The sequence below is a fragment of the Orcinus orca genome, chromosome 7, assembly GCF_937001465.1.
Source record: "Orcinus orca chromosome 7, mOrcOrc1.1, whole genome shotgun sequence".
NCBI classification, from domain to species: Eukaryota; Metazoa; Chordata; class Mammalia; order Artiodactyla; family Delphinidae; genus Orcinus; species Orcinus orca.
The window spans coordinates 26,682,076-26,695,385 of record NC_064565.1 but is presented as its reverse complement, the minus strand read 5'-3'; the positions used below and the strand labels follow the sequence as shown (position 1 = coordinate 26,695,385).

At 39.2% G+C, this 13,310-nt stretch overlaps 1 protein-coding gene across 7 annotated transcripts in view; it reads left to right on the top strand.

The window, feature by feature from the left end:
• ZRANB3 (zinc finger RANBP2-type containing 3) overlaps positions 1-13,310 on the top strand; it is a 264,853-nt gene that overhangs the window by 233,988 nt on the left and 17,555 nt on the right. For 6 of the 7 annotated variants that reach the window (XM_049712663.1, XM_033420297.2, XM_049712662.1 and 3 more), the window contains 3 exons: positions 4,791-5,196; positions 8,822-9,019; positions 13,116-13,207. In XM_049712663.1, the coding sequence (XP_049568620.1) occupies positions 4,791-5,196; positions 8,822-9,019; positions 13,116-13,207 (696 nt within the window). The remainder of the gene's footprint in view (positions 1-4,790; positions 5,197-8,821; positions 9,020-13,115; positions 13,208-13,310) is intronic. The other variant, XM_049712661.1, reaches the window with a different exon arrangement.

Here is a 13,310-nt window from a genome sequence, read left to right as displayed (position 1 = left end):
GGAGGGTTGTTTTTTTATAAACAAATCTGAAATAATCTTTTTAATTTTTATTTTTTGATGGCGGGGAGATGGAGAGATTAAAACGTTTTGGACAGTTGGAAACAAATCCTTTAAAATGTAGCATGGGACAAAAGATGCTGATGTTATTTAAACATTATTCAGCATAGGTGACAGTGGCCTGCTTTATATATTTTATTTATTTTACTTCTTGTATTCTTTGTTTTTGACATTTTATTTAGCTGTTTTACTTGTTCCTCTTTAAAAAGCATATCTAGGAGAAGGGCCAGTTGAGGGAGTGGGGTAAGGCAGTAAACTGAAAATAAACATATTAACTGGAAGACTCCATTATCAATGGTGAAATCCTTAGCACCCTTCTCCTGATCAGCCTCCAGGTCACTGGTAGCCAGCATTGTATCCTTCCGGCAGGAGATTGAAGGACTCCTTTCTGGAGAAATTGACTGGACCCAAAAAAGACTATGGAGCCTGAAAGGGACCCCCTGACAAACAGTCACTGATGACCTTTAGTGAGGTCCCCCACTTGGAATTTCCAATGGCATTTTAGTGTCTTATTCTTAAATGTGAATGGACAGTGAAGGCCACCAAGTTTGGAGGAAATCCTCTCACGGGTGATGCAGAGACAAAAATAAGCATGCAAGACAAGAAAGGATACAAAAGAAGCAGAGATGGTGTAATGAGCTGAAGTAAACAAAGAAAGAGCCTTTCATTGATATTCACAGAGAAGTAAAAGAAATTACTGCACCCAAGAAACAAGAACAAGGAAAGGGAAAAATCAGAGAACGAGGAAAAGCTCTTAGAAATTGAACTTGTAATATCAGAAAATAATAATCTGACAAGGATGGAAAGGAAGATAATGAGGAAATCACACAAAAAGTAAAACAAAGAGAAATGGAAAAGTGTGCAAAAAAGTGAAGAAGATCAAATGATCAGTTCAGAAGATTTTGCCTAATAGGAATTCCAGAAAGAAAAGACAGAGACAACAGAGGAAGAAAAAATAATATAAGAAAATCTCCCAGATCTGAAGGACATGGGTTTTTCTGATTGAAATGCTCCCTGAGTACCTAGGATAATGAATGGAAACCAAAACACAGGTGCACTAAAGCCATTACTCTCCTGGCTTTTCTACCCTTCTTACTGTTCCTTCTGTTCCCTTCCTCGGTATCTCTTCCTCCTCGTTCCACCCTTAATGTCCCTCTGCTCATGTCCATGACTTTTACCTTTTCTTACTTCCTCCTCCCTTTGTTCATGACATCCAGGCCTCTGACTATAACCACCTCTGTATGTCAGTGGTTCCCACACATGCAAATCCAGGGGTCTCTTTCCCTTGAACTCTGGACCTGCTTCCTGGAACTCGCTACCCTGGCACACACCAGTCCTCACACATGTCTAAAAATGAACTTTTATTTCCTTACCTCTTCTCTTTTTGTCTTCTAATGAGCCCATTTATCTTCCTATATTCCCTATTACAGTAACTGAAAATGTCATCCCTACAATGGAGTCCGAGTATCACTGTGGTCCCCTCCATCTTCCTCACCTCTCGCGTTCAATCAGTATGTCCTACTCGATCTACTTGGTGATAAGCCCCGTGTGTCCTAAGTTCCTAGGCAACCCTCCTATTCCTTCATTCTTATGTATGAGGTCATTGGAAATTTGAGGAGGAAATCTGTGGCATGAAAATTGTGAACAAAAATAAACTAATACAAAAATTGATCATAGAGATAACTTTTTAAAAACTAATTCGTAGTTTTAGATTTGAGATGATATTGCAAATATAAATAAAATCAGAATACTATTTAAAAAAAAAGGAACAAGAAGGAACTTCTAGATATTAGAGGGAATTCCCAGTGGTTAGGACTCAGCACTTTCACTGCCGGGGCCCGGGGTTCAGTCCCTGGTCGGGGAACTAGGAATCCTGCAAGCCACGCACTGCAGCCAAAACAAACAAAAAACAAAACAAAAAAAGAACACAGATGTTAAAAATATGACTGCCAAACTAAAATAATGTTATGGAAGGGTTGAAAGATAAAATAGAGCTAAACACCAAGAGTTTAGAGGGTAAAAAGACAAAAGGAAGGAAAATATGAGAACAAAAGATGGCATAAATACCTAGGTTCAACATTCTGCTAACAGGAATTCCAGAAAAAGATAAAAGAGAAAATGAAGAGGAAGAAACTATCAAGGAAGAATAGAAGTTTCTAAGAACTAAAGATGATCAATACTATACAAAATTAATAAGGTGTTCAGGGTGCTGGGCAGAAAGCATATAGATATAGATGACACAGATAGAGATATATAGACACTGATCATTGTGAAATTTTAGAATACCAGGGATAAAAAGGCCCCAGAAGCCTCTAAAATGAAGAAAGAGTTTGCAGCCTACAAAGGAACATTGTCAGTATCATCAGATGTTGGAAGAAATAGAGCAATGTCTTTAAAGATTTTGAAGAATTGTATGCCCAACAAAACTACTGAGAGTTAGGGCAAAATCAGGTCATTCATTTCCAGACATGTACAGGGACTCAGAAAGTTAACGTGTCTTGTAAAATCATTGTGGTTTAACTAGAAATAGCCGGTAGAATTTGTTCACATTTGCTGAACATTTGCCAATATTTTCAAAATTCTGTAAGCTCTCTTTGCAGTCCTATTATATGGGATAGAACATTCTCTTTAGATACATAACTCTCTTTGTATCCTTGTTACTTTTTTAACACCAAACTCCATTAGTCTGATAATCTCTCTGCTTTCCTCCACCATTTCTTAGAATTTCCCTTGTGCATTGTTTTAAAAATCTTGTCTTATTGATTTCATTCTTTATATTTTAATCTAAATTCTGTAACTTCCACAACTTATTAGATAACTTTTTAATAGTATATGAGAATATATAAATAACAGTCATACAAAATCAAAGTTGTACATTATTGGGGCGTGGTACCTTTTTTCCTATAATATATGTTTTAATTTTACCAATATGGGAACAACATAAATATTCCTTCTTCTTTTCTTACCTTTTTAACCTTTTTTGAAATTAAAAAATTTGTGATTATATATAATCGTAAAATTTGCCATCTTAACCATTTTTAGTGTATTATTCAGTGACATTAATTACATTCACAATGTTGTGCAACCATCACCACTATTTTCAAAACTTTTTTATTACCCCAAACAGAGACTCTGTAACCATTTATCAATAACTCCCTGTTTCCCTTTCTCACAGCTCCCGGTAACCACTAATCCTTCTGTCTCCATTAATTGGCTAAATCTTTCTTATGCAACACTACTAAGAAAGAAAGATAAGATTTATTATGTAAACTATCTCTTTGCAATATTTGGATGTCATTATCTATAGTGTCTGTCTCTGTAATCTATTGTGGCATAACAAATTACCCCAAAACTTAGTGCCTTAAAACGACAATAGTTATGTATTATTTCTCATGGTTTCTGTGGATAAGGAATTCAACCAGGGTACAATGGAGATGACGTATCTGCTCCATGAGGACTGGGACCTTTGCTGGAAGATCCCAAGACTGGGAGCAGGAAACATCTGAAAGCCTCTTCACTCCCATGTCTGATAATGGATGCTGGCTGTCACCTAGGGGCCTACATGGGGCTGTCAGGTTGAATACCCATACATGGTTTCTCCATGTGGCCTGGGCTTCCCCACAACATGCTGGCTATGTTTCAAAGGCTAGTGTCCCTCCCAAAAGATATAGAGAAGAAGAGACAGACGAGTGCCAGCAGCCACGTTAGCTTCTAGAACCTAGCCTCAAAAGTCACACAGTGATACTTTCACTGCATTCTGCTGGTTGAGACTGATACAAAGGTCCACCCAGGTTCAAGGGAGAGGAACACAGACCCCACCTCTAAATGTAGGTGTGTCAATGTCACAAGTACACGAAATGGGATAAGAATTGGTATGACCATTTTTGGAAATGCAGTCTGGCACAGTGTGTGTCCACCATGGTACCCAATTCAGGCCTTAGCAGGACTGCTCTAAAATTAACTCCTTTAATTTACCTTAACTGCTGGCTAATCATTTGTGGAGATGGGTATCCTCCTTTCTCTAGGAGATTGAGATTTACACATTGAAAAGAAGATGAAAAACATGAGACAGTGAAGTTGCTGTTCTTAGAAAAGAGAGATATATTTCTTAAAAAGATAATTATTAAACTGTGTCTATTAAAGAAGCTGTTCTAATTGATATCTTTAATGCTATTTGAAAAATACTCCCTGGTCAGGAAAGTATTTTAATATGAAAAACATATTGTTTATGAACATTGTTCGTGTTTATAGTTTGGTCATGAAAACATTTTTCTAGATCTTGATTGACTTGAAATTTTTAAACACACAGTTGCCTCCTTTCCTTGACATACATCTAGAGCAGATAGTTTATAAAGTATATTTTTATTATATAACTCATATAGCCAAGTTACCTAACTTCTCTAAAGCTTTAGTGTCCTCATCTGAAATATGGGAAGAATAACAGTACTAGTACCTGCCTCACAGAGCTAGCATGAGGATTAAATGAGTTGATTTATGTAAAGTACTTGGCACATTGTAAGTGCTAAAAAAAGTTAGACACAGAAAGTATATGGAGGTGTTCGTGGTATTCTACATGTATGGATATATGAAGAGTCATTGCATGATTGAATTCATTTCCAACAAGGGATTCAAAAGATAAAGGAATATGGCTAATGAAAAGAGTTTGTTAACCTGTTTCATTTAGGAAGAACATACTCAATAGCCCCTTAATTTAATACCTTTATTTTTCCTAGTTTGAAAAAGAAAAACAGCATGATATTCGATCATTCTTTTTACCAAACCCTAAGAAGAGACAGTTGGTGACCTCCTGTGATGAATCGAGGGTCTTCCAGGAGAAAAATACTGTAGTACCTGCAGACCTTGGAAAAACAGCTACAAGAGATTATGAAAGTGATCTTGAACCTGAAGCTAAAAAAATGAAATCAGTCACCACCGATGACCACTGCAGTCCCCTGGAGGAGAAACCATCCCAGCCCGGGCAGACCAAAGCTCCGCTCATGGACAGGGTCTGTGAGGCCAAGGCCCAGGCCACCACTCCACCCCTTCCTGGTGAAGGCTGGCAGTGTGCTCTCTGCACCTATATTAATAACTCAGTGTTACCTTGCTGTGAAATGTGTGAGAATCCTCAGGGCAGTGCCGGTGAGTACACAGAGGGCAACCATGAGGGGGGCTGTCAGTGGTGTCCTCAGATAACCTGTGCTTTTAGAGACAACTGCTATCATCAGAGATCTGTGTGACTGGGTACCAACTTTAGCTTTTAAGCTGGAGGAAGAACTTCACATAGTGAAGACTGTGAATTTATCCCCTTGTGGAATGTGAAAATCTCCCAGTTCTGTCAAGAATGTATATCCCCCAGCGTCTGTGACATGGCATTAATTTGGCACAAATGGACATTTCTGATTAATGCCAACAGGATGTGAATTCAGTGGGCAGGAATAGAAGCTCTGTTGCTATGGCAGCAAATATGCCTTATAGTCATAGACCTGCTGTTTTCTTTCTTTTGTAGATAATACTTGTTTTTAAATAAATTACAGATTATTATTTTTAATAGCAAAATGAATCCAGCGTAGCTTCTTTACCTAGTAAAATATACATTGTGCCAATGTTTCTTCCATGACAAATCATAAAAATTCCTCTATAGATCTTCTTTTAAAAACCAATTTCCTGTCTATTTTATGAATTTATTCTTTTCTAAAACATGCTATTTAAAACTAGAAATCATAAACATACCTCAGAGTATATTTTTCTAGCATGATATGCCATTTTCTGATGTTTTATTTTTGAAATGATTATTAACAACTGTGGTTGTCTTAAGAAAAGATCATTAGTATTCCTTTTGTTTCCAATTTTAGAGACCATTTTTATGGCAACTGAAAATGCCAAGTTGACCGTTTTGGAAACTGGAAAAGATCATAAATAAAATAAAATTTTATCAACTGTAATAATTATACACATCCACTTTTCCATCTTATGTGAATTATTCTGAGTATTGACATTAACGAAGACTCAGCAAAGATAGAAGCTCTGATGCTCCAGTTCCTTCCTGCTTTCCTTGCTCTCCTCTGCCTTAGTTTTGATGTGAAAGAAAATGTAATCAGTAGCTGAGTCTTTCCTCCTTCAATTCTGGGTGTTCCTACCAAAACTGACAAGTCTGCCATCTGGGTGGTTATATTTGTAATGTGGACACCTGTTGTCTATGAACTAAATTGGAGCCACAAGCTTATTCCATATAATATCTCCCACAATTTGCATTATCTCATTCAATTTCCAACTGCTACAGGCAATAAAAATAAAATATCTCGTGACTACAAAATAATATCAGTTCACATGAAGTCTATAAATTGAGTGACTGAGCAATAAAAATCATAGTTTAATAGGGTTTTTTCTTTTTTTTTAATTTTTGGCTGAGTTGGGTCTTTGTTGCTGAACGTGCGGGCATTCTCTAGTTGCGGCGAGCAGGGGCTACTCTTCCTTGTGGTGTGTGGGCTTCTCATTGCGGTGGCTTCTCTTGTTGCGGAGCACAGGCTCTAGGCATGCGGACTTCAGTAGTTGAGGCTCACGGGCTCTAGAGCGCAGGCTCAGTAGTTGTGGCGCACGGGCTTAGTTGCTCCACGGCATGTGGGATCTTCCCGGACCAGGGCTCAAACCTGTGTCCCCTGCATTGGCAGGTGGACTCTTAACCGCTGCACCACCAGGGAAGCCCTAATAGGGTTTTATAGTTCTGATTTTTCTCTGTGATACTAAGAGCAGCAATGAAGATTTCTAGAACCATGATTTAATAAGCAAACTGTCAAGCAGTCTAAGAAAAACAAAACACCTTTTGTGAATATGAAACAGTCTGATTAAGAGCAATACATATTCTTTCTTTTTTCTTTAAATCAATCAATTTATTTATTTATTTATTTTTGGCTGTGTTGGGTCTTCGTTGCTGTGCGCAGGCTTTCCCTAGTTGCAGCGAGCAGGGGCTACTCTTCGTTATGGTGCGCAGGCTTCTCATTGCGGTGGCTTCTCTTGTTGCAGAGCATGGGCTCTAGGCACGCAGGCTTCAGTAGTTGTGGCACACAGGCTCAGTAGTTGTGGCGCATGGGCTTAGTTCCTCCGCAGCATATGGGATCTTCCCAGACCAGGGCTCGAACCCATGTCCCTTGCATTGGCAGGCGGATTCTTAACCATTGTGCCACCAGGGAAGTCCCCAAGAGCAATACATATTCTAAGTAATGGTGATATTACTGTGTATGATAGTTATAATTATTAGATTAATACTACTGCAGTTTGACATAATGATTTCCAACCTTGGTGTGGATGCATCCCAAAAGCATTAAAAAGCAGAATTAATTCTAATCCATCTACATTTTAGTTTAGTTTATTATTTTAAACTTTTTATTTTATATTAGAGTATAATTGGTTAACAATGTTGTGTCAGTTTCAGGTGTATGACAGAGTGACTCAGTTATAGTATACATGTATCCATTCTTTTTCAGATTCTTTTCGCAATTGGGTTGTTACATAATATTGAGCAGAGTTCCCTGTTCTGTACAGTAGGTCCTTGTTGGTTATCCATTTTAAATATAGCAGTATGTAGATGTCTATCCCAAACTCCCTAACTATCCCTGCCCCCCCCCATAATTCATCCAAATTTTTAAATCAATACCTGCCATATAACAGTTTGAGGAAACAGTGGAATTCAAAAAATTAAAGGAGCAATATTAGGATATAGGACTGGAAAGTCCTATAAAGGTTGCTAACGCAGTCTCTAGTATGTTAGATAAAATTTGGTATAATATACATTGAACACTAGTATTGTGCTTTGTTCTTAACAGCTAGTGCTTACACTCAGCATCTTATAGCTCATATGCCCAGATTGGATGTATCTTGAATTCCAGATTGGATGTATCTAGTGGCCTTTGTAACATCTCCACCTGGATGTCCAAATGGGTACCTCAAGCTTAACTTGTCCCAAATGGAATTCTTGATTCACCACCACCACATCTAACACTAAATCTTCTCTCCCCCCATCTTCCCCACATCGTGTTAAAAACCTAGAGGCAGCATCTTTGATTCTTCCCTCTCCTGCCACTTCATGAAGTTCTGCTAGTATAACCTCTACAACATATCTTGATTCCAGCCACTTCATCTTCACTGCTACCGTCCCATTGGAAGCCACCATCATCTCTCTCTCAGGACCTCAGAAGCCTCCCTGAGGCTGGTCCTTCTCTACACAGCAGAGTGATCCTTTAAAAACTCAGATCATTACATTCCTTTGCTTAAAACCCTTTAATGGCTTCCAGTTACACTAAGAATCTAATCTAAGAATACAGGCCCCCTGGGGCCAGGCTTCCTAGATTCCTGAGCAGCTCTCAGCTCAAAAGGGCCTGCTGACTTTTCTCCTCCTACCCCATCCCCTTACTCACTTACTCTCTTTATCTGAAAAGATCCTATTTGTTTACCTGTTTATTTCTGCCCCTTGGAATGGAATCCCCAGGAAGCAGGGAAATTTCTGTCTTGTCTTGTCTTCTGCTCTGCCTCTCCAGCACCTAGAGTAGTACTTGGTATTTAGTGACTCCCGATGCATGTTTTGAAAGAAAGAACAAACATTGTTGACTTTGTTTCTTTTTATAAAACCTAGCTGTGACTTTTTTTTAACCTTGCTTTTGTATATTGGGCTTAGAGTACATAATGACTTTACCTAAATGTAAATTATTTGTTTGATTTTAATAAACAAATTAATTTGTTTATTTGTTGTATAAATTTGTTCTACAAATAGATAGCCTCCACCACACCCAGTATAAAAACAGAAACGAGAAAGATGATTCTCGGAAAGACACCTCCGAAAAAATATGGACTAGTTCTGACGGGGAAAAACAAGTCCTTGCACATTCAGCACCTGAACCGTTAGCTGAGAGCCAGGAAGAAGTTTCAAAAACTGAGGGTGAGGACAGACTCACACCCCAGCCAGGTGATGGTAAGTCTTGCTTCCATTTCCAGGATCCAAATAACAACCATATACGTAGACACATAATACTGTTAGTAGACTTGCGATTACTACCTTGTTCCAGGTTCCTTGTATTCCCTTTTGTATTAAAAATACCAACTACTTGTAACTACATACATAAGCACCAGATGGCTGGAAGAGCAGAGCTGCTGACATTCAGATGTTACACAGAGAGCTAAACCCACACGTGGCCGCATGTACTATCTCAGGCCTGTTGCCCGGCCTCCACCGAGCCTGGCCCATTCTCCCGGTGAGAGGGTGTTTTTTTTGGTTTTTTTTTTTCTTTTTGCGGTACGCGGGTTTCTCACTGCTGTGGCCTCTCCCGTTGCAGCGCATAGGCTCCGGACACGCAGGCTCAGCGGCCATGGCTCACGGGCCCAGCCGCTCCGCCGCATGTGGGATCCTCCTGGACCAGGGCACGAACCTGTGTCCCCTGCATCGGCAGGCGGACTCTCAACCACTGCGCCACCAGGGAAGCCCCGAGAGGGTGGTTTTAATGTTTGGGGGTTCCTTTGGACCATGTGGATTGTTGTAAGATTGACAGATTATTAACAGCCACTTAGGAGGTCATTAACCCTTCACACATGAATTTCTTTTAAATGGCTACAATTAATTGGCATATTTTATATTTAGGGTTTTGAGGGTTGTTTTTTTTTTAATAATTTCAAGACTGTGTGAATCATGACTGTGTTTGGAACCAGCCATGTAGTGTCTCAGATTTATTTACTTTTTTGTTGTTTCCATTCATCATTTATAGCTGTGATGGTTGGCAAATACCAGCCTATATGTCATACATCACTCTTTATGGGCCAACTGGCAAAAGATTGTGAGTACTTTTGGGTTATTTTCTTTGTTACTCAGTTGGTGACCATAGTAACCCACAGGTTGATGTTCTTATTATAACAACCCCAAAATGATTGGGATGGACTGTCAGTTTTTCTTTTAAGGTAGTTGCTGTTAAACATAGTTAATTTAGAGTTGGGTTCATAGCTCTAAAATGAAATGTTCGTTTAAGTATTTCTGAGCTCAGGGCATCCTCCTTTCTTCTTTACTCAGCTTTCCTTTCCTCTAATTCCTCAAGGTCTTCCCAGAACTATCTTACAATGGATCCTGTTTAGATCTGTTAATTTTAACGGCCTTTAAGTAGACAATGTAGACTCAGACTCTTTGTCTCTAGTTTCCTTGTTCTTGCTGTGACAGTCCCTCCAGTGGTGATGAAGCTGTTGCTCTAGGATAGCGTACTGCTCAGTTAACTAAACATCAGACCCAGAATCAGCAACTGGCAATTGTCATCAGCTGGGCCATGAGTCTCTCCATCTATGGCAGGGAAATACTGGCGTATTAGTTACAAATTGGTCCCTTGATGAAGACATATGTTAGCTTTACTTACACATACTTTTCAAAAATCACTAGACTTTTATTTATTTACCGGAGTATACTAGCTTTATAATACTGTGTTAATTTCTACTGTGCAGCAAAGTGAATCAGCCACACGTGTACATATATCCCCTCTTCCTTGGGTTTCCTTCCCATTCAGGTCACCACAGAGCATTGGGTACAGTTCCCTGTGATATGCAGTCTGTTTTCATTAGTTATCTTTTTTTTTTTTTTTTTCGCGGTACGCGGGCCTCTCACTGTTGTGGCCTCTCCCATTAACGGAGCACAGGCTCCGGACTCACAGGCTTAGCGGCCATGGCTCACGGGCCTAACCGCTCCGCGGCATGTGGGATCTTCCCGGACTGGGGCACGAACCCATGACCACTAGCATCGGCAGGCGGACTCTCAACCACTGCGCCACCAGGGAAGCCCCATTAGTTATCTCTTTTATACATAGTAGTGTATGTATGTCAATCCCAATCTCCCAATCCACCCTACCCACCTTTTCCCCCTTGGTATCCAAAAATCACTAAACTTCTAAAAATTCTGTTCTGCTATTGAAACTTGCATTGACCTCATCCAGTAGACAATGCCAGCATTTCCCCCATACCTATTCCCTCTTCTCTCTTTTTTTTTTTTTTTTTTTTTACTTCTCAAATCACTGGACTGAGACTGCCACAAAAGCGATATGCTTCACGTCTACTCACTAACATGAATTTCCTTGAAAAACAGAAGGAAGACAGAGAAGGCACATTATAGTAAAATGCTTCTTCTATCCACATATGCTCTTTTAGAACCAGAGCGGTATATACCACGCTGGAACTGTAGTTTCGTTCTAACTGGAATTCTAGGGGTCTGGAAGGATGGCTGCATCTTCAAAAGATGCATTATCTGTAGTTTCAAACCATTAAATTATACTTCATGAAAACAATGAAAAGAAAAATATGTCCCCTAATGTAGCTACTAGCTACCAAGAATGTCAGCTGACTTGGAGTTGTTCTCGTAATGCTTTTTATCAAAGAATGACTTCTGATCTTTAAGCATTAATGCGTTAACCGTAGTTCTTCAAATCTGGAGACACAGTGATTATGAGATGCACTTACTTTATGTACATTAAAAAAGAAAACAACTCTGTCAATTAAGCTACGACACAATAAATTAATGATAGCCCAGACCAGATCATAAGACCCTCTGTTGCTTTGACATCACTTGCATTTGTTCTGAGGGATCTGGCAGCTTCTCCTGCCTTCCCTTGCCTTGCTTGGCATGTAATAGACAACCCTTTTGCACATTTCAGTATTCAAATATAACACATCTTTCTCTGTTTGCAGTGATCTCCCTTTCTTAGGTCCCGTGAAGCACTTGGTTATTCCTTGGCAAGAATAAGAAATTTCTCAATGAGAAATTCTGGTTATTCCTCTGGTGATACATAGTTGCTTCTTTAATAACAAATTTATGCTCTTCTGCTCTGTGTCCGAGTTTTTCGTATACATGATAACTTTTCATTTCAATCCCAAACCATAGTGAAACATTTTGAAGACATTTTAAAGGTAATTAAACTTAATACTCAGTAACAACAATGCTTGTATCTCGAGTGTAGTGTCAAAGTGACAACGATATTGTAGTTATGACTAAGCTTATGCTCAGGCAGTGACAACTTCCTCACAACTGCCACCTGGCCAACCATGGTTGTAAAATGCCACGATTATTGACTGTAGGACATGCCAATTTCAGAGATGTTGAAGTGTGGAAAAAAATGTACATTTTGAATTTATGAAATATGGGAATAATCCACAATCCAAGTTTGTAAAGTGACTGATGCCTTGATTAGAAAAATTAAAATAGATGACATGGCTAAATAGAATCTCAGACAAATCACAGACTTCTAGATCTGGAAAAATACCTTAAAAGGTCACTGAGGAGCTATGGCAGAGGTTAAGAGCACAGGCTCTGGAGCCAGATTACTGGTCTCTTACTAGTGGCCTTGGGCAGATGAATGTGCCTCAGTTTCCTCCTCTGTAAAATGCACTACTTAATTTCTGAGAGGTGTTAATATATGTACTTGGAACAGTACCTGGCACATTTTAAGTGCTTGATAAGTGCTAACTGTAATTATTATTTAGATCTGCTTGAATAACCCTATTTCTCTTGCAGAATATATTGGTCAGTAGGACTGAGAAAGGAAAAATAAAGAGGGATTAGCAGAAAGGAGTCTTCTCCACTCGTCTCCTTTGAATGTGAGGCACCAGGCCATAGGCCATCAGTCATTTAGGTGGCCCTCGACATAGCTGTATTGCTGCTGATAATCAAAATGGTGCTCCTTCAGTCTTAACTTAAACCCTCTCTAGCAACAGGAATAGATTCTAGAAGCCTTCAAGATCGATAAGGACTCTTGAGGGGCAGGAAGCTCTCCCTTATGCCTGACTCTTATCTTTGTAGCGAATGCTGAATTTCTTTTTTTCTTGTTGGGTCATTAGCAACAGTTCAAAGCAACTGGTTACCACATAAGCCAATCTGCTCTTAGATGGCCTACCATGTTTTATTTCACACCCAGACACATGTACTTTGTCAAATATGTTGATATATTTGTTATAGCCATTTTATCATCCTAACCCACAGAAGATTAGAATAAGCTGTTTCGGACAGAGGGCAGATTCACCTTCAGGTTCTTTTTTATCTTGTTTATTAGAACAGTTGAAGAGTACGGACACTTTGCCAGTGTGTGATACCTTAATGTTTTGTGCGAGCAAGAACACTGACCGGATTCACGTCTATACTAAGGTAAGCATCATGTGGATTCTGGAAACCTACAAAAGGCTTCCTTTTTTCATGTTTCAGTGGAGATAATTAATTTTATTAGCAATGAGATAGGCATCAAGTTCTT